Below are 20,794 nucleotides of genomic sequence, written 5' to 3' on the forward strand. Positions count from 1 at the left end.
TGTTAATGTCATCCCTCCTTCCAAGCCATTTCAATGCATTCTCAATGTGCCCCTGTGTGCTAGCCCACAGCTTGATAGACCGGTTTTACTCACTGATAACTACCCCCCACCCTGGAGCTCTATTGACAGTAATCATTGCTATACAGTGTTTGTTCAGTAACAGAGGTCTCTCCAGCTCTCTATCAAACAGAAAATCACAAAATGTTCAGGCTGGGATACCAATTTTATCCATTCAGAGACTAAACACGTACTGTATTTGTAGTCTGACTCTGCATGTAGGTAAATTACATTAGAAAATGCAATATGACAATGTCAAGTTGTCAACTAGCGGAGAGAGGAGTATATGTATGTATATACACACACACACACACACACACACACACACACACACACACACACACACACACACACACACACACACACACACACACACACATAATGTTTTACTGCGATCATAAACGGCAAATGGTGCATTTATATAGTGCCTTTATCCAAGGCGCTTTACAGTCATTGTGCATTACATTCACCCATTCACACACACATTCATACACAGATGGCGGAGGAAACCAATGCAAGGCACACCAGGAGCAATTAGGGGTTCAGTGTCTTGCTCAAGAACACTTTGACACTAACTCTGGGGGAGCCCGGGATCGAACACCGCTCTACCTCCTGAACCACTGCCGCCTAGCCTGGTTCCAGACGAATCTGCCATTGCAGAAAAAAGATCCCTCGGCAGATTAGGTCTGGCCCCTCTCAGTAGAGATTGGATTTCTCTCCCTCTGAAGTTGTGAGGGACCAATCAGGGCCCAGTAGGCAAATACGGGGCGGGTTTATCACCAGAGGCATTTTTTTATTTGCCCCTCGGAAATGCAGGTTCCACACAGAGATTCCAGACTAATATCTACACAGTGATATTAGTCTGGCCATGCCAAGCTAGCTGCCGCCCGGATCATGGATAAGCATCACTGCTTTAGCCATAAACATTATTGTACACAACACCTCAGCTATTATTTTTATATTAGTGAGCACCCTCCAGCCAGTATGTGGTTAACCAGTATGTTATGTTCAAAAACATAAAAGATGTTTAACATCAAGGGTTGACAATTATTTGGACATATTGCCTTAATCTCGACAGTAATATCGCTTGCATTGAGGGAAACTGTTGATACAATATAGAGATGTGGGCAGTATAAGACATAATGCTGCTTCGGGCATAACGATCCAGACAGGCTGCTGAGGGAGCCATGCTACTTATACCTGAATCAGTCATCCTAGACTCATGGAATCCCTCCCAGGCAGCTGTGGGCCCATCGCTGGGCTGTGATGGTCATGGGTGTCAGGATGACAGATGGTGGAAAGCCTTGCATGGCACTGTGGGATTCAGCAGAATTGTCCACAACAGATCTGCTCAAATACTGCATGAGTCCAAAAAGCTCGGCCAGTAAGCTCTCATTGTATGCAATTTCAAAAGTGTACATGTCAAGGTGTGTGTGGATGTGTGTGTCTGATTTGAAAAAGAGAGCAAAGCAACGAGTCTGCAGGGAGGTGAGGTTGGAAGGAACAGACAAAATGAATGGAGATTATGTATCGTTATGTTTCCTGCTGTTTTTCTAGGCTCGCCTGATCTACTCACTACTCAAGACATGAAGGGTGTTATTGGTCAACAGTCAGTGCTCTCGGGGGAAATCGGTTGTGAAATAGATAAGAGATTGAAAATGAGAGAAAAGAGATGATGCGTGATTGTTATTGACATTAGCTGATGTCCTTAATGAGGACTCATCAATTTGCCAACAGGGGGGCACCGTACCACAATGCTTCAAACTCTCCCTCTGTTTCTGTGTGCCTTGTGGTTGTCAAAGTGTCTCTGTGCAAGACACGTAACCCCTAAAAGCCCCGCCCCTCTCCCCCCAAGCGCTCATCAAGACCATCTGAGCAGCTATCAGCTGGGTGAAGCTGAAACTTAAAAATTGGGTTGGATTGCATGTTGAAAATATATACCAATCTACAGACTCAAAGGGTACAATATCTAATACAATAATATCTAATACAATAACATGGCCAAAATAGGGCTGCCAGGTTGAACCAATCCGTTTGCTAACAGGGTCGCCTTCCCATGATGCTTCACTCTCTCCCTCTGTTTCTGTGTGCCTTGTGGTTGAAATGAACACATGGGTGACAGCAGGGAACTGGCCTGAGGACACAGGGCAACCCTCCCTTTCTTTCTCTTCATATGTCTCTGTCGATCTCTTACTGTCTCATGTTCCATAACTCTCTATTTATAATGCCTTTCTTTACTCTTTCTTTTCCTGCATCAGAGCATACAAACGGCGTTCTCACTTTCCCAGACTCCTTTCAACTACACACACAGCATACTTACTGCTCCTTCCCTAAAAGCAGAACAAATGTGTTTTGTCCTTTTACCCGGAACAAGCACTGAAACAGCTTTTTGTTTGATAGCTGTGATGAGACCCCTTTCCTTTCCCTCTGGAGAATTTCTCCTGGCAGTGTTAAAAAATGCATGAACATATGTAGCAAACTGGGATGAAAATGCACACTTTTGCGCACACACACGCACACACACACACACACACACACACACACACACACACACACACACACACACACACACACACACACACACACACACACACACACACACACACACAAAGCGTTCCATAGTGGAAATAGAACGTTCAAAGAATATAAATTATATACATTCTGTTTGTGCACACAGTAAGTAAATTGTACTAGTGATGCACATCTCTATGAGGGCTACAAGAGGAAACAGCATTGCACTCAAGTGGCCCACAGCAATTATTTTGTACACCTTCCCAGTTTTGTAATCTTATTCATTCTATTTTGGATTTTGTCGAACCTGTTGTAAGCTAATTATCCTGTTGTTAAAACTTTCTTCCTTCTATTGTTGTTCTAAATCCTACAGTATTCCTGTTGACTGCCCGATTTCTCCGCTGTGATTAATTTAAGTTTCTCTACAGCATCTCATCTCATATATTACAATTGTGAAATCTCAGCAGCATCTGTTGTTGGCGTAACCAGCGCATGTCGTTGGCATAGCGCATGCTACTGACATATTTGACCAAGCATTAAAAAGGCACGGAGGATAAGCCGCCATATGCAGAGAGTCCCTAGGTTGCACAGACATAGCATGTGCCATGTTGGTGTCGTATGTTTGGATAAAGATGAGCATGACAATACACGCGATGTTGCGGACGCGTGCACGTTCCCAGCCCACAGCTGTGTATTCATGTGGCAAACCCCTCAGCTTGGGGAGCGTGCAGTGTACAGAGCTCTGCTTTCTGTGTTTCAGAATGATGCGTTTCGTGCTAATTAGGAAAGCTTCCACGTAGAAAGGTGTCATGGGGTGATCTAATTAAAAGATGGCACCTAGTGAGGGGACATACATCGCAAGGTGTTTCCAAGGCAAATTGAGTGTGACGTGTCCTTTAGGGGAATGTGTGTTTGAAAACAGAAGAAAAATTGAATTGAGTTTGATTCCTGTGTGGTACACATTTTAAATGCCTGTGCCACCAGGGTACAATTTGTTTGGTCAATTTTAGATTGAAAGAGCGAGGTGAATATTAACCCATTCAATCAGGGAACACATCTGTGTCATTTTAGATTTTTAGCTATAACCATTATTTTATATTTTGGGCAATTAAAAAATATTTTTGAGAAATTGTGAAAAGTTTTGAATATATATTTTTTAAAGTGAACATTTGTAAAATATTTTGTTCCAGGGACCCCCAGAAGCAAAGATTTGAGTTAAAAATGTTTGCTTTAAAAAGACATATATTCAAAGATTTGCACAAATATTGCAATTGATCGAAAATCAAAAATAGCAGATCTACAAGCTCATAGCGCTGCACTTGGTGCCGCGCTATGAGCTTGTACTTTCTAATAGCCAAAGAAATCTAAAATGACAGAGATGCGTTCCCGGTCTTAATGGGTTAAATAGGTTTTTCGGGTCAGACGTGAATGTACTTTAGTTCTGGGTAATATGACTTAAAATTAATATTTATGTACATGATATTTATAGTGCAAACACTGACAAGAGCAAGCAAATAGTAAACTCGTGTCCCTCACAAATGTAATTCCACAAATACATTCAGAATTCAAACACACTTTTAACCTTGAAAGCACAACATTTAAAATTATTATTGCATTATTGTATCTAGGCACACGCTCATTGCGAAAAGCAATGTAATGCAAAAAGCAAATTGAGTCAAATGATCTTCTACAACGTGTATCTCTATCGAAGGGACTCAGAGTGTAAGAGTAAGAGTATAGATAAGAATGTTGCATTTTCTTTCTCTGTGCGTTTACTTGAGGCTGAGCCAGTTCAGTGCCAGTTGAAAGAGCATCTCTGACAAAGATCACCTCAGGCACTGTGTGTGTGTGTGTGTGTGTGTGTGTGTGTGTGTGTGTGTGTGTGTGTGTGTGTGTGTGTGTGTGTGTGTGTGTGTGTGTGTGTGTGTGTGTGTGTGTGTGTGTGTGTGTGTGTGTGTGTGTGTGTGTGTGTGTAAACAGTGAGAGGTAACTTCAGTCTATAGAATTATCACGCAACGACAGCTGAAAGTAAACCTTACATAGCTGGCTGTTCACAACATTGCTTTCTAAAAGCTTCTAAAAGCATGCCAGACCCCGATGGGCCCTCCCCACGTTATACTACAGTTATCACAATAGAATTTCATTTTCCAGACCAATTAAATTATTGATCGTTTACTCCCATGCAGAGTACAGTACATTGTACCGACTCAACACTAGCAACAGTAGCACTTTGTTGTCTGTTGTCTTATATCACAGTGTTTCTACTGTAGCATGACAGTAAAATGTTTCATGTCGACTGTGCTATACTTATGGAAGGTGAAATGACAGTATAGCTGTTGAATTATTAAACACACACACACACACACACACACACACACACACACACACACACACACACACACACACACACACACACACACACACACACACACACACACACACACACACACACACACACACACACACACACACACACACACACACACACACACACACACACAGAAAGTCACAGAGGTGGATCTAAAACAAAAATCTGCAAATCCTGTAGACCGGTAAGTAAATCTAAATAAGAGTTTACAGAGTGATAATCTATTTTGATAAGGGGCTATTTTGCACGGAAATGAATATGCTGTAGATCTGCCTTGAGTTTTTGACTAGCCCTCGTGTGTCTTGAGCATAAGAAGTCTGAAAACCACTGGATCAGACAACACGGAACAGGAGAGACAAGGTGGAGTACTCTACCACTGAGCTATCCCGAACTACAAAGCAGATCAAACTTTAAAGCAGACAACATGGGAAACAGAAGACAATAAGCCATCGTATCAACTTCAGGTGTGTGCAGCTGAAAGAAGGAACTGAGGCTCGAGATACAGTACCCACTCTTTGACAAGATCCTATACTACATACTAGACCAGTGGTTTTCAACCCTTTTCATATCAAAGTCCATTATTTATTCGGCATTTGAGCGACGGACCACTGTTTGAGAGATGAGATTTAGCCTCTCAGACCCAAGACTTATTATGATATTTTGTTGTTGTTGGATAAGAATTTGTCAACAATTCCATGCTGAATTGATGTGGTACGGTACCATGGCAGAGATAACAGGCAAACGTTGATATATATAATATCAAAATAACAATTCTTCTACATTCTCTAATTGTGTAGACCTCTTGTAAATTAAGTAATGCAAATGTTTAACATTTAGTGCCATTAACGTGTTTCACGTGTTTTTACCGCTATGGCGCTGGGTGCCAATGACGTGTTTGACGTGTTTTTGAAAAAATAGTAAAAAAATAAATAAAATATTTTTTTATTTTATTTGTTTTTAAAACATGTTTAGAACCCAAGATATCATCATCTGAAGATTTGCAGCTCCATCCACTCCTTGTTTAACGTATAACTGAAAAAGGCTGTATCTCGCTTCCTAAGCACTTTTTTTTTACTTTGAAAAAAACTCTGGCACTGGGACAACATATTTCTATATAATTCTGGCACTCAATGAGTTAACTCTTGAGAGCGTAAAATGAAACCAAATGGACCCGTAAGGGTTAAAAAGTTAAAGATCTATAAGGGTCCATTTGGTTACCAACTCTCCATCATTTAGCTGGGGACCACCTGGAACCCCCCTCAAGGACCACTGGTGGTCCCCGGACCACTGGTTGAGAGCCACTGCACTAGACCAACCAAGCGACCAGCCAGCCCTAGAGATAGTTTGTGCACATTGCCCATTAAGACTAATTCCAAATGCTGACCAGCCTCCTTGTCCCAGCATCCTACAGGTACTGTACTTGTACTGTGGTGGAGACAAGCAAGCCATTTATCAGAGCAGCCACTAAAAACAACATTTCTTTGGCCAGCCACTGCCAGCGCTTCTCAGTGCTGTATATCAAGACTTTTCAGCAGAGGATTCAAGGAGACATGGCCAATAAAACAACATGAAAAAGTGCCTTCACAAAACTAGGATACGGTCCGTTTAGCCAGGGACCCTCCTCCCTTCATTGGCGACCCTAGAACCATTAGCATGTGCATTCCGCTCTTGTAATGATATAACCAAGACTGTGTGAACTTCCATTACATTTTAAATTGAATATGTATGCTGGTGATATTTTGTAAGAGCCAGCATCCCCCGTCCCCACCCGCAGTTCTTAATTGTATTAATTTATATGCCCGTTTTCTTTTTCCACTTTCACAGAATTAAAATCGGCTCCCATGGGGCACCCCTTTCATTTGGAAAAACAAATGGAATGGAGAGTATTTTAGTAATCAACATTATCCAGTATCGCCTATTAACCCATTGATACCTGGAACGCATCTGATGTCTTTGGCTATTCAAAAATAGCAGATATACAAGCTCATAGCGCGGCACCGAGTGCCACGCTATGAGCTTGTAGATCTGCTATTTTTGAAAATCGTGAAAATTATTTTTTAAATATTTTTTTCCAAAAAATTGTTAAGATTTAGATTTTTTAGACGCGGCCTCAGGTCTTAATGGGTTAAGAAAATCCATAGGCCTAATGGCCCTGGCATCCTTCAGAGCAGAACTTTTGAAAATGTTTTACCAAAGACTTTTATCATTCCATTTATTCATCTTAAAGTTTTAAGAATGATTAGGATCTCATGCTCCATTGTGAAGCAGCTGCATTGGAGATTCAGCATCTGCCAGGTAGGGGCTTTCTCTTCTATCATGTCCCATATTGTGTAACCCCTTCCTTTCAGCTGGAGGATGCACTTAACCCATTAAGACCTGAGGCCTGAGTCTACAAATGTCTTCCGAAACACTATGAAAAAAAATCAACACTGAAAAAACTATGTTGCTATATATATCGTTGCTGTCGGGCAGAAACCTTTCATCTCCATATTTTTTTTTCCGCAAATAGTTTTTTTTCCGCAAATTAACGCCCTTCTTGATCATACTACAGAGTCACACAAAAGCATCAAAAGTAGCAGATCCGCAAGCTCTAAATGCGGCGCAAAGCGCTGCGTTTTGAGCTTGTAGATCTGCTAATTTTGCTACTTTTGAATTTGAATCATTACAAGCTCATAGATGAGCTTGTAGATCTGCTATTTTTTCTTTATCGTTAAAACTTGTGCAAATCTTTGAATATATATATATTTTTAAGCGAGCATTTGTAACTAAAATCTTTGCTTCTGGGGGTCCCTGGACCTAAATATGGGGGGTCGGCGGCCAAATACATATCATTTTGGGGGTCCTTGCTTGACATGAAAAAGTTTGAGAACCACTGATATAGAAACATACGTTTTTCAGAAACCTGTTAGGATTTAGAGGACATTTGTAGATGCGTTCCCGGATTGAATGGGTTAATAACTATGCAACGTACAGTATCATGCTCAAGAGTGGGACCATCTTATTAAGAGGACTACCTTGTCAAGAGGTGTGGTCTCAAAATGTATAGTTAAATGTTTATGGCTGCCCCTAGCGCATTATTCTTCTGTCCAGCTGGCTTCGGAGCATGGCCTCAAGGCCCTCAATATATCTTTGAATGCTTCTCGATGGAATACAATTTGGAGGTCAGGGTTGAGCTCATCTAAAACACAAAGATCCATGCTGGCACAATTGGGTCAAACAAGGTTCATTTCTCCATCAGCTTTGGGACTGTCCAACTGTCTGGAAGAATACTTTCTCAATATGGAACGGGCAGCCTGCCTGTTAAAAGACTTTGATAATGGCCTGGATGGCCATTGGGACACTGTCTGCAAGTTCCTTGTTTGATCATAGTTGCAGTACAATCTGCCCTAGCAAGTAAGACATATTGTGCGGAGGATCATAATCTCTCTTGCACATACCGTAATCCCTTATCTCTAGCCTGCCTTTCTCTACACAGTATAATGTAAAGAAAATACCAAGCATTTCTTCTTTTTTTAAAGTTTACCTACTGTACAGTACATGTTTTTAGTGAGACAGACTAGTCTGAATACACTTTCCATCTTCCACTTTAAACTTGCCACCTTACACTTTGTAGTTATTGGCTCCCACATTTCTGCATAAATCAACCTGAACCTACAGTAACACAGCAGCCGGTGGAAGCACCAAAAGCCCATTAGTTTCAAATAAGACCAAGACAGCTCATATCCAAAGGTTCATTATCCGCACAGGAGTGGCATTATGGCTCTTTTGCTCCTCCATTTCATGCATGATAACCATGGCTGCCAGGAGGCAGGAGTGGGGGCTGGAATATTCTTGATTGTATAAAACAAAGAAGGACAATCGATATTTGTCCTCCATAGAGAGAAGGCGGCAGTGGACTGGTTGATTAGTAAACATTAACCCATTGAGGCCTGAGGTTCCGATTCTACAAATGTCTTCTAAATCCAGTTTTCTGAAAAACTTATGTTACTATATCAGTGTAATAAATAAAGTATATCTCATCTCAGTGGTTCTCAAAACTTTTTCATGTCAAGGACCCCCACAATGATATGTATTTGGCCGCCGGACCCCCATCTGAAAATATTTGTTCCAGGGACCCCCCAGAAGCAAAAGATTTGAGTTACAAAAGTTTGCTTTAAAAATATATATGTATTCAAAGATTTGCACACATTCACGATTTTTAAAAAATACATAAAATAGCAGACCTACAAGCTCATAGCGCGGCACTCTGTGCCACGCTATGATCTTTTATATCTGCTATTTTTGAATAGCCAAAAGTATAAAAATAATGGTGGTTACACGGATGCGTGTTCCCGGTTTTAATGGGTTAAGCAGGGTGAGTGGATGCTGGGCTAAACAACGTGTGTCGCAGAGCGCCGAGGCCATTCAGCTGGAACAGACACAGCTGGCAAATGGCACAGCACGAGGCATGCTTGACTGTCTGCCTCTCGTTTGCCTTTTAAAAGGTTATTTTCGGTGACATTTCTGTCTTATTGTTGTTCCGATACCGATACCACTACCGGAAAAGTTGCCGATACTGCTTAACCCGATCAATCCCGGAACGCAGCTGTGTCACTTTAGATTTCTTTGGCTATTCAAAAATAGCAGATGTATTAAAAGAAGTATCGTGACAATGTGTGCAAATCTTTGAATATGTATATATTTTTTAAGCGATATTTTTAAATTTGTAACTCAAATCTTTGCTTCTGGGGGGTCCCTGGAACAAAATATTTTACAAATGTTCCGCTTTAAAAAATATATATTCAAAGATTTGCAAAAAAGTTCACAATTTTTCAGAAATAGCAGATCTACAAGCTCGAAGTGACGCACTGTGAGCTTGTACAGTATATCTGCTATTTTTGAATGGCCAACACTAAAATCTAAAATGGCACAGGTGCTTTCCCGGTTTTAATGGGTTATACCAGTGGTGTCGCTAGGGGTGGACTTCTGGGGCTGAAGCCCCCGCCCGGGACCTTTTTGCACCCCCCCTGAGTAGGACCCCGCATCCTCAGGCTGTACTATAATAACAGCTCCGTTGAAAGCGTTCTATCAGGCTGTGTTACAGACTGGTGCGGACACTGTACTGCCTGAGAAAAGAAAAACCTACAGTGAGTAGTACGGTCGGAGAGAGCATGATGGGAGGAAAGCTTCCCGCACTCCCAAGAACTGCAACAACAACAAAAATGATGGAGCTGGCACAAAACTTCACACACCGTTTCATTTTTATACCTGTGTAAACCTGTGATGCAACATCAAAAAAGTTGATTCTGACGGTGCGTTTTAACAGCGGGCAACTCTCGGGCGATCGCGGGCGACATCGTCCAAAAGATAAAGAAAGTCTATGAGAGCCGGCGATCAGGCGAAGTAGGCGGGGGGAGCGATGAAAGATGGATTTTCTTTATCTTTTGGACAATGTCGCCCGGCATCGCCCGAGAGTCGCCCGCTGTTAAAACGTACCGTGAGGAAGGATCCAAATGCAGGAACACTCAGGAACCAAAGGGTAGTTGCAAAATCAAACTTTACTTAAATAGTGTAGCGGGAAATTGATACGATAGTGCACTTGGTGATACAAGCGCAAAATTTGGCACAGATGACCTTCACATGACCCTAATTGATAATCAACCTCTGGCCACGCAGAATTCCTAAGATTTCAAGATGGCCACCACCAGTTTTCAAAATGGCTGCAACTGGGCCAATGTTTTGGACTATATCACTTTGCTGGGGCTTATTTTAATATATGAGAATATGTTCTGGAGGTATTTCTACCAAGTACGCTAAAAAATAACATTAGGTTCCAATATGGCGGCATATTTTCCAATATGGCTGCCGAGAAATTGCAGAAATGTGCATCTGCTTATGGTTTATCCACATGAGCTTGTAGTACATGTATCCTACTATAATTCTAGTAACCTCTGTAGTGGTACGTGAGTGAGTGAAGATACCCGGTTCTCCTCACTGGCTGGACCAATTGCTCTGATTTTGCACACAGCCATTGACCATTACAATCTGAACGCAACTGTGAAGCCCGTTTTTCAATTTAATCAAATCCCAGCTTCTTATTAGCGTTTTTGTGTCAAAGAATGTCGTCCCATAGCTGCGGCTGCCCAGCTATGGGACAAACTGCCTCCCGGGTTGCCAGATCATGTGCGCATATCCCCCCACGGATGCGCTGCGCCGACCGGGTATGGTCTAGTCTGTATTAATTACCATACACAGAATCCATTTATGGAACATTTGAAAGTGATTTATTAGCTTGGTAAAGCTTAGTGCTTACTTTTTGTTGTGTTATTAAGTCATTATAAACACATTCTCATTTACAATGGTGGCTGGGCAAGTGACAGGCCAGTGTACTAGCAACTGCAACCACAGAGGGGTGTGCAGATAAGTCCAAACTTAAAGCATTTGCAGTGGCCAGAACATGCTTTTTTACATCCACATCGTGTCAGCTCCTGGCACGATTTGGCCACTGCCGGAAGATCCGTCCAGTGTGGAAGCCAGGTTCTGCCCTTCTGGTGCCATCCCCAGTGGATTGGACTTGGCAAAACAGGACTGCACAAGAGTGACTGGCCCCATACATGTCCTGCTTGGAATGCAGCTCTCTTGCAGTGTTCCATCAGAGCAGCACTTGTTGGTGGAATGCAGTCATATGATCGCTGCTTTCTTGCAAACAAATCCAGTCGTGCCTCATTCACTTCCTTGTAGGAACTACTTCTATCGTACATGACTACTACGAACTCCTCAATGACTTGAATATGTTTATCATTTACTGCAACAGGTGTTGAACCTAATTTGGAGAAGTTTCATGTCTGCCATGCTGACCTTTTTCCCTTTCCATGGAAGGACGAAACTGTATGGCATCCGCTGAATGCATGAAAGAAGCAAAGACCTGATGACTTTGATTCAATAGCTGATGCAATTTCAGATGGGGTTCCATCTGAGGTCCTTCCCTCCTTCCAAAGGCAATCCACAGCTAATTCAAGCCAAGTCTTTGAACAAGTGAAACTGTTATGTCAACAATGTCAGTATCTGAGGCAGAGTTGCAGAGGATAGCATCTGATACACCATGATTCGCAGCTCAGATACTGACGTTGTTGTCATAGTACGGTATTGCTGAGGTGGAGCCACACACACCGTACCTACTCATACACTGAGTTGGCAGTGCCCAGGATCGAACCTATAACCATGTGATCCGAAGGTCAAAGCTCTACTGACTGAGCTACCCAGACACAAAGACTTGGCTTCAAAACGCTGTTGAAGGACCTCAGATGGATCCCCGTTCATGAAATTGCATCAGCTATTGCAATCAAAGTCATCAGGTCTTTGCTTCTTTCATGCATTCAGCAGATACTATAAAGTTTTGTCCTTCCACGGAAAGAGAAAAAGGTCAGCAGCCGTTTGAGAAAATATCCTTATAAGTTTTTGTATTTATTGGTGAACATATTGAAAAGTCTGTTGCCCTAGGTCATTAAAAAGCTACTAAATAACTTGCTATAAATGGATTCTGTGTATGGTAATTAATACAAATACATGTGCTAAAAGCTCATGTGGATTAACGTATAATCACATTTCTGCAATTTATCAGCAGCCATATTGGAAAATATGCTGCCATATTGGAACCCAATGTTATTTTTGTATCTTACTTAGAAATACCTCCAGAACATATTCTCTTATATTAAAATAAGGGGGAAATCAAAGATTTACAGCCCCAGCAAAGTGATATGTCCAAAACATTGGCTCAGTTGCAGCCACTTTGAAAACTGGTGGTGGCCATCTTCCATCTTAAAATCTGAAGAATTCTGCGTGGCCAGAGGTTGATTATCAATTAGGGTCATATGAAGGTCATCTGTGCCAAATGTCGCGCTTGTATCACCAAGTGCACTATCGTGTATTGAAAACGGCAATTTCCCGTCTTACTAAAACACTCACACCAGGGCAAAAGACTTACAAACCGGCAAACTACTGTAACTCACACACACAGTCCAATAAACACCAAGTCCAATTAACCCAACACTCTTCTACTAGGTTGCCCAGGTTGAACCAGGCTCTCAATTAAGGCCACACAGAGAGGGGAGAGGGTGAGCAGAATGAGGCGAAAAACACACTGGTTAAGGGCAGAGTCACATCCGGCCAAAACAGGGGTACACTAGACAGGACAGATGGTTTTACAGAGGCCATGATCGTGACAAAGATTTAACAAGACAGCATTTGCAAAGGCCATGATCGTGACAAAGATTTAACAAGGCAGCAACAATGCATTTAAAAAGCATCAACAAGGTTATGCCATTAGGGGATTAAAAAGCCTTTTTTTGTGGTAAAATGGATTTTTGAGAGACAGGCTGTTCCAGAGTCAAGGGGCACTGATGACAAAGGCTCTAGCACCCTTGGTCACGAACGTAAACTTAGGAACAACCAGTAGAGCCGAATCAGAGGACCTCACTGAAGCTACTGTATGGACAAGTGCATAGGGTTTTAACAACTCAGCTAAGTAGCTAGGTGGCAGAGCATGAAGAGCTTTAAAAGTTAACAATAAACAATAAAATCTTAAACTAAAAGAGACTGGCAGCCAGTGTACTGCAGGTGGAGTATGGAGCCTATGCTGAGACATAAAGTAGGGGGCATTACAGTAATCTAAGCTAAATTAAATGAGGGCATTAACAACTCTATGGAGATTTGGAGTAGATAGAACTTATTTTTAAGAGGTTTCTCAGGAGCAAAAAGCATGTTTGAACAACGCTTTTAATTTGAGCCTTAAGTGAAATTTCAGTTCACCACTGGTCATATTCATTGTTGCTGGAATGCCATCTTTTCTATGTTCCAAAACCTGTCCAACACTGTGCACGAGAATGCTACGAACACCAGTCCTTACAGTGGTGCCAGCCCATGGCAGAATAAACTAAATAGTGGTTTTCAAGAGACAAGATGGTGGCCGCACACACTGGTCGCCAATGTGCCAATATTATCGGACACAGTTTTACTCTGTGTCCTATAATAAAATATTGGCACTTTGGCTACTCTCTCTTTCCTTGGTGTTTCGCCTTGATTGCGCTTACACCCTAACATTTAACTTCAGTAAAACTATGCCAAAACCTAATCCTAACCTCCCAAACACTATGCCTAACCCTAACCATAACCCTACCTCCTTTATCCTTATCCTTATCCCCTAACCTCACAGAAATAATGCCTAAACCTAACCTCAAAACCCTGTCCACCTGGGCAAAACACCAGGGAAAAACATCCTCTCCTTGAACACTATTAACCACATCCTTTCCAAACCAACAAGCATGTGTGATGTTATTGTGTTGTATTGCAGTTTTAAGCCTGCCAATAACAAAGAAATGAATCCTAGTAGTTACATACTGTTATTTGTCCAGTCTTTTAAATAAATAAATAGAAATGTCAGCGCTAGGATTAATGTGTTGTTTTATGTGAGTGTATAATACTTCTCGTCTCTCTTATGATGTATGTGAGTCATCAAGTCTGCTTTGTTTTTTCCATAGAGACAGACAACTGTGATAGACCATCATCTTGCCTGTCATTAGGGTTTAAGTTTGGGCAACAGAAACAGGAGCCTTTTCAGGTTCACTTGAAAATTGTGCGTGTATTTTTTTTCCCATTATCCCCGCCCATCCGCCCACACTGAAAACATAATTATGCTTCCTTCATTAACATGAGTAATTTCTCATGTGGAGGATGCAACTACAGCTGTCCTTTGATTACTAAATGGAATAGAGCAATGATCTATGGTGCCATTAGGGGAAGGGGCTGGAACTAATTTCAATCCTGGAATGGACTGGTGACTAGGCTACACAATGTGGTGGGGATGAGAGAGAGAGAGAGAGAGAGACAGCGTGAGAGAGACAGCAGGTGAGGGGGGAGGAGAAATATGAAATAAAAGTCAGATGGGAACACATGAAAGAAGGTAAAAATTAATAGGTTTCAGCCATTTTCTGCCCACTCAACCTAGCCGTAAAACCATGGTTTGCATTACATTCTGTATGAGAGCAAGTGTGCATGTGTGCGTGCGTGGTGACTTGTATTGCTATGTAAGTGATAAGATCTAAGCAGCCATCAGGCTCCTCATCGCAGTGATACTCGAGAAATATCCACACAAGTATAGTAGAATTTGAGAAATGGACATTGTGAGGACCATTTTGCTGGTCCTCACAAGACATTGTTTTAAGGTTGAAACAGACCTTCGGCTTACAATTAGGAAAACGTTGGGATTAGGATTAGGTATTGAGAAGTTAGGTTTAGGAGTTAGGGTTGGAGTTACCGATCTACAAGCTCACGGCGTGTCGCACTGTGACCCGTTGTGAGCTTGTAGAGCCTGATGTCCGGCTTCACGGTTTGGCTTAAAAATGGCATTCATAAAATTGTCCTCAGAAATATAGGGGTGCGTGCGTGCGTGCGTGCGCGCGCGTGCGTGCGTGCGTGCGTGCGTGCGCCCTGGGGCTCATGATGATGATGACACGTTCTGTTCAGAGTCTGGTAAATAAATGGTGTCAAACTCATTAGCTATAGCTGCACCCGTGCTAATGATCGAGGCCACTAAAGAGAGCATATTATGAGGGGCGTATTTACCCTGTTGTAACATGCGGACCAAGTGCCATAGTAAAAAAGAAACAAAAATACAGATTGGTTGCGAGGCCGTTTTAGACAGAAACTTCAAAATAAAATGGCCCGAAAATGTCAATTTCACTGCGTCTTTAAATAATGAATGACTTTTGGAAACTACCTGTATATACACTTCTTCTGAAGCGGTTCATACGCTGACAAAGGGCAATATGCCAAAATGCATTTGTGTCTGACTGCTGCTGCAGCATATTAAATAGTGGTCTCAGAATCATGCTAGAGGAAAGCATAGAGTTATAATATATCTAGAGAACGGACGGCCCCGCCCCACACATTCATTTCAATGAAGTTGCTCACTCAGCACATGAAACACCCGGAAGTACCCTTCAAACGATAGAAGCATACGCAGTGGTGTTTTAAATGCGGAAGTATTGCAATCCAACATTTAACCACCAGGCAACGGCAGCGTCACTGTTCTACCGCGGTTCTGGGACTTGCAGGAAAAGCTATGGGGTGAGGAAAAGCTATGGGGTTGCCAAAACTAGTATGGTGGTGCATCTTCCTAGTAGTCTAGATTTTGAGATATCTGGTCTAGGACTCAAGTGTTCAACAGACAGACTGACCAGGATTGCTAACCTTAAGAACGTCGCCACTAGCGGGCCTGAAAATAGAATGGAGGATCTACATAAAAAAGTGAGGAAGAAATTAAAATAAATACATTTAAAAAGCTTAAATAAAGCAGAATTCATTATGACAGAGGCACTGGCACAGTTAGTCATACAGATTTCTTTTTGCACTTTTGAAAGGCAGAATTACTGTATTGAAATACAGTAATTCAAAGATGCCAGCTGATTGATTCCATTATGTAAAGAACATTTTGAAATACGATCAAGCCTATAGCTGGATTATAAAGAGACACAATGGGCACAGTGTAAAAAGAGTGTCTGGATGCCAATAAGGACTTTCTGATGTGTTGTACTGCACCCTAGGTTTTAATGTAGTTATAATTGCCACAGCCTATTTTAAGTGATGAGAAAAATAACCATACTGATCTCAAGTGATCTATAGGAGGCATCAAACATAGTATAGTATATCGAGTGTTGTATACCAAGTATTATAGCAATGTGGTTTGAATAAATAAGTGTGTGTGTGTGTGTGTGTGTGTGTGTGTGTGTGTGTGTGTGTGTGTGTGTGTGTGTGTGTGTGTGTGTGTGTGTGTGTGTGTGTGTGTATTATATATACATACATTATATATATACGCATTATATATATAGTCCTCTTTGAGGTTTAGAATAATCAAAAAATCATTAATAGAATAATCACTCCAAAAATGTATAGTTGCAACTCTAGATGTGATGTGTAATGATGTAACATGGTGTGTGCGTGCGTGACGTACCTTCTATAGGCGAGGTCTTGAGCCGGCGGCAGATGCCATGCACATCTCCGTAGGTGTCTGCTATCTTGTTCACAGCCTCTGCGCTCCTCAATTCCATTAAGTCCCTCAGGTCTTGCGTGGTGATGCCAAAATCCCCCTCATGGTTGCCCTCGGCAACAGAGTTTCCTGGTGGGTGGTCCGCCATGTTGTTGGCCATATTGGTCCTCTAACGTATATATATATTTTTTGTGATTGTTGTTTTTTATTAGAGTTCTTAGTGCAAAATCTCAATTACGTCTGGCCCACCAAACAGATGTAAACAATGGAACCGGTAGTGTAAAAACTGATAAAAGGTTACAGTCGCACCCGAGAGTCCACTCCTCTTGCTTGTGTGCAGGATTTGTGGGTATTGTAGTTCTCAATGTTGGCAGGTGTAGGAGTTGAACGTGTGAGGTGAACTCCTGACCAGGAAGTGCATGTTCTAGTCAGTTACCACAGACGCTGGGCTTCAAACATGATCTGCTGGTTCGCTCCACTTCTCTTCCACTGACACTGCAGGAGAAACACATAAAGAGGCTTTTTAGGAAGTGATAATATTAGGGGAGAAGACAGTCATGTGATGGACATAGAACTGGTTCTGACATCTCCTGGGGCTCCATCCAAGCACAAGACAAATCATGAGTTTAAAGTTATTTCAGGTTAGCACTGGGAGCAAGGGGGTCTGTTGTTGTTTTTTTAAACTCAAAACTGTGTTAAGATCAATTACCGCCCATCTTGGTAAAACAGACCAAAGTGATTGTTGATCAGTTTATTTCCCCACAGAGGTTTCTTTATAAGGCCTCTCTAAGCTTTTATCTTCCCCTCTGGGTATTTTTGCTCTGCTTCTGCACTCTGCTGTGCAAAGGAACTTATAATGGTGCAGTAACCTAATGATTGCTTGATTGTTTGGTTATCTAATTAGGAGGCAAAACAACCACAGCAGTCCATTTTGAATATTGTTTTCCCTTTTTTGCTGTGGTTATTTTTTTAAGAATTATCCTGCTGTTCAGTACTTTGCATTTTGCCTATCTTTTATATGCTTTAAATCCAAAAGTCTAAAGTGTGATAATTAAATCTTGAAATATGTTTTGTACGATTGTTGTAGTTAACTGACACTTGGTAGATAAGTAATACAGGCTTCCTCATCAGGTAAAGAGATAAATATACTACAAGGATCCTTACATTTTCATATTGTGATTTGTGGTCATTCAAATTCAGTGGCACAGGATCTGATCACCAGGAGGGGAGGTGAGGGAGTATGAGGGCTGGGGGTGTCGCATTATCGCATATGTGCATATTTACCATAATACTAGAGGTCATTTCGGTAATGGAGGTTGTGGAGGGGATTGCATGTGTTTTGAGATGGAGTTGGACCTGTGGCTTGCAGAGACAGAGATTCCATAGTTTAATAGAGCTTAATAAAATACCATTATTATTAATGAGTGTCCGTCATCTTTTACAACTTAAGGGGAGCAGCGTCACAGCACGGAGCTCACCAGTGAAATCAATGCCAGCATGGATGACTGGCCTAACTGCCGAAGAAAAACATAACCTCTTGTATTTGGGAATATTATGGGTTTTACCCAGATGCCAAAGGTGAAACATTAAAACGATCGATTTAATAACAATGTCTCCTCTATTCAAACGGCTCCCTTTTAAAACGTCTGTCTGTGAGGCAGTCATTACGTTCCGTTGAACATTATTATCTTGTCTTTAAAATCACCAGTCAAATCATATCCACAACGTTAACTACTCTACTACTATGGAGCGCAGAGCAACGCGCTTTGGTTAGCAGGCATATGAAGAACAGACATAAAGGTTGTCCATGGAAAAGAGTCGGCAAAATTGGTTTGTACATCTCCACACCCTCGTTAGTTGTGCTTCTGATAAATCAGAATAATGAAATGTCCATTGATGATTTTTGGTATGATATGCCGCTCCACCAGAAACGCCTCTAAATGTTAGTGTGCAGATAATAGAGCTTTGTATGACATCTTAGTTCTGTAAATTTGTTAAAAAACACCTTAATATCGGAGTAGGAAAGACCAATCAGTGATATAGGATCCATTCGCCAATCGGAACAAGCCTAGATTCTAGCTCTGTTCCCTGAGGGAAAGAGCATGAGTCAGCGGATATTGAGCAGGGACAGAGCTATTAGCAGGATATAAAGTTTATGAGTCCTGCGATGAGGAGCCTGATAGCTGCTTAGTTCTCTCAATGGGAAAGAGAACACTTACACAGCCATCGCTTTTTGACCGGGCAGAGCTTGTGTGCTCCATCAAACAGTACTGAAAAGCACCTAGTTACTGTAGTTACTGGGCCTGTTTAGAATAGATCACTCCCATGACACATTTGTTAAGTCTAGAAATCCAGGGACCAGTCTGTTGACCACCTTGCTGACTATCCCATCCAAAAAAAAAAATAGCCACTGCTTTTCACTGTGCAAGTGCATGCAGTGGGATAAAGATTCCATACCACTTATATGTGTGGTGAGCTGCCACAATTAGAAGATTACTGTATGTTGAGATATTAACATGTTGAGATATTAACAGGTTTTCGAAAGGGGTTCCAATGTCCAATGTTGGAGCTCAATAGAATCAAGTGGACAGTGATATGTTAATGTGCATTAGAATTCCACTAGTCGTGTGTGCGCGCATGTGAAGCCAGAGCGTCACATTCCACCACTTCACCACAGATTACGGAAGCACACATCAAAGCCTGACCTCCATTTCCCACCATTTAGTGTGTCATGGAGACCCCAGAGAAGCGGAACATGTGCACGTAGGCGCACACACGCACATGCAATCACACACACACACACACACACACACTCACACACACACACACACACACGCAATCACACACACATACGCGCACGCATACAGTACCACCAGGCATTTACCAAATACAAATCTTACAAACAGTGGCTAGTAGCAGCTAATTCCCTCTCTAGTGTGGAGTGGTGCGAGGTGGTTGATGGGGAAGCCGGTGGCCCGGGGGACATCGTTAGCCTAGATTGGGTTAATACCCTATACCCTATATTGCTGCACTCTCTTTCCCCCTTCTAAGTCCTTAGCAATTATCTTGATTTAACCATTTTCTGACGATGGAGTGAGGGTAGATGTTATAGCTAGGCAATTTTGAGTAACTGTCATATCCATGGATGTTTACTGTTAGCTTGGTTAGCTAAAGAATGCACATTATCTTGACTGATTTATACCTTTTTGCATGCCGGTTTTGCACACCCAATAAATAGCTAATCTACAAAATCAAGATGCATTGCATCGTGAGCTATAAATTAAGCATACATTATTATAGTAATAATATAATGTTCCATTTTCCATACGGTTCTGTTCCCTTGAGGACATTCCACACATTTGCTTACGCACAAAAAAAAATGTAATCTTGATCATTGAGTCACCCAGTTCATACATCTTCTACACTGTGAATGTCATCTTCAATCTAGTGCATCATAACTGAAGATTCCTGACAGGGACCCTCAAATATGGAATTCATGGGTACACACTGCATATTTCATGCTACAGTATACAGTACTATGCGGCAGTGGTCTGTGGAAGGTCCTCAGATTAACAGACAGATGGACACATAAGTGAGTGCTTATGGGTATGGATGAGAAAATGCCAAATGAGTATTGATCACCGGTGCCTCCAAACTATAATCTGTGTTAACTTTGGGTAATGTCAAATGTCAAAACATTTAAAAGGAGATGTTAAAAGGGCCTCGAGTCGACATAGAGCCTCAGGTTATGTCAGTGGTTCCAGGCCCTTTCGAAATACAACATATCTCTCTGTCTCTTTAAAATTATCTTTCTGTCATCTTCCAGGTTTGAAAAA

At 41.7% G+C, this 20,794-nt stretch overlaps 1 protein-coding gene across 1 annotated transcript in view; it reads right to left on the reverse strand.

The window, feature by feature from the left end:
• Positions 1-20,794, reverse strand: part of LOC311049561 (plasma membrane calcium-transporting ATPase 1-like) — a 133,260-nt gene that overhangs the window by 74,699 nt on the left and 37,767 nt on the right. Inside the window, exon 2 of the mRNA XM_084063201.1 lies at positions 16,923-17,453. Within this exon, the coding sequence (XP_083919327.1) occupies positions 16,923-17,118 (196 nt within the window). The 5' untranslated portion in view covers positions 17,119-17,453. The remainder of the gene's footprint in view (positions 1-16,922; positions 17,454-20,794) is intronic.

Source organism: Gymnoscopelus microlampas (genome assembly GCF_963454915.1).
Source record: "Gymnoscopelus microlampas genome assembly, chromosome: 7".
In the NCBI taxonomy this organism is placed as follows: Eukaryota; Metazoa; Chordata; class Actinopteri; order Myctophiformes; family Myctophidae; genus Gymnoscopelus; species Gymnoscopelus microlampas.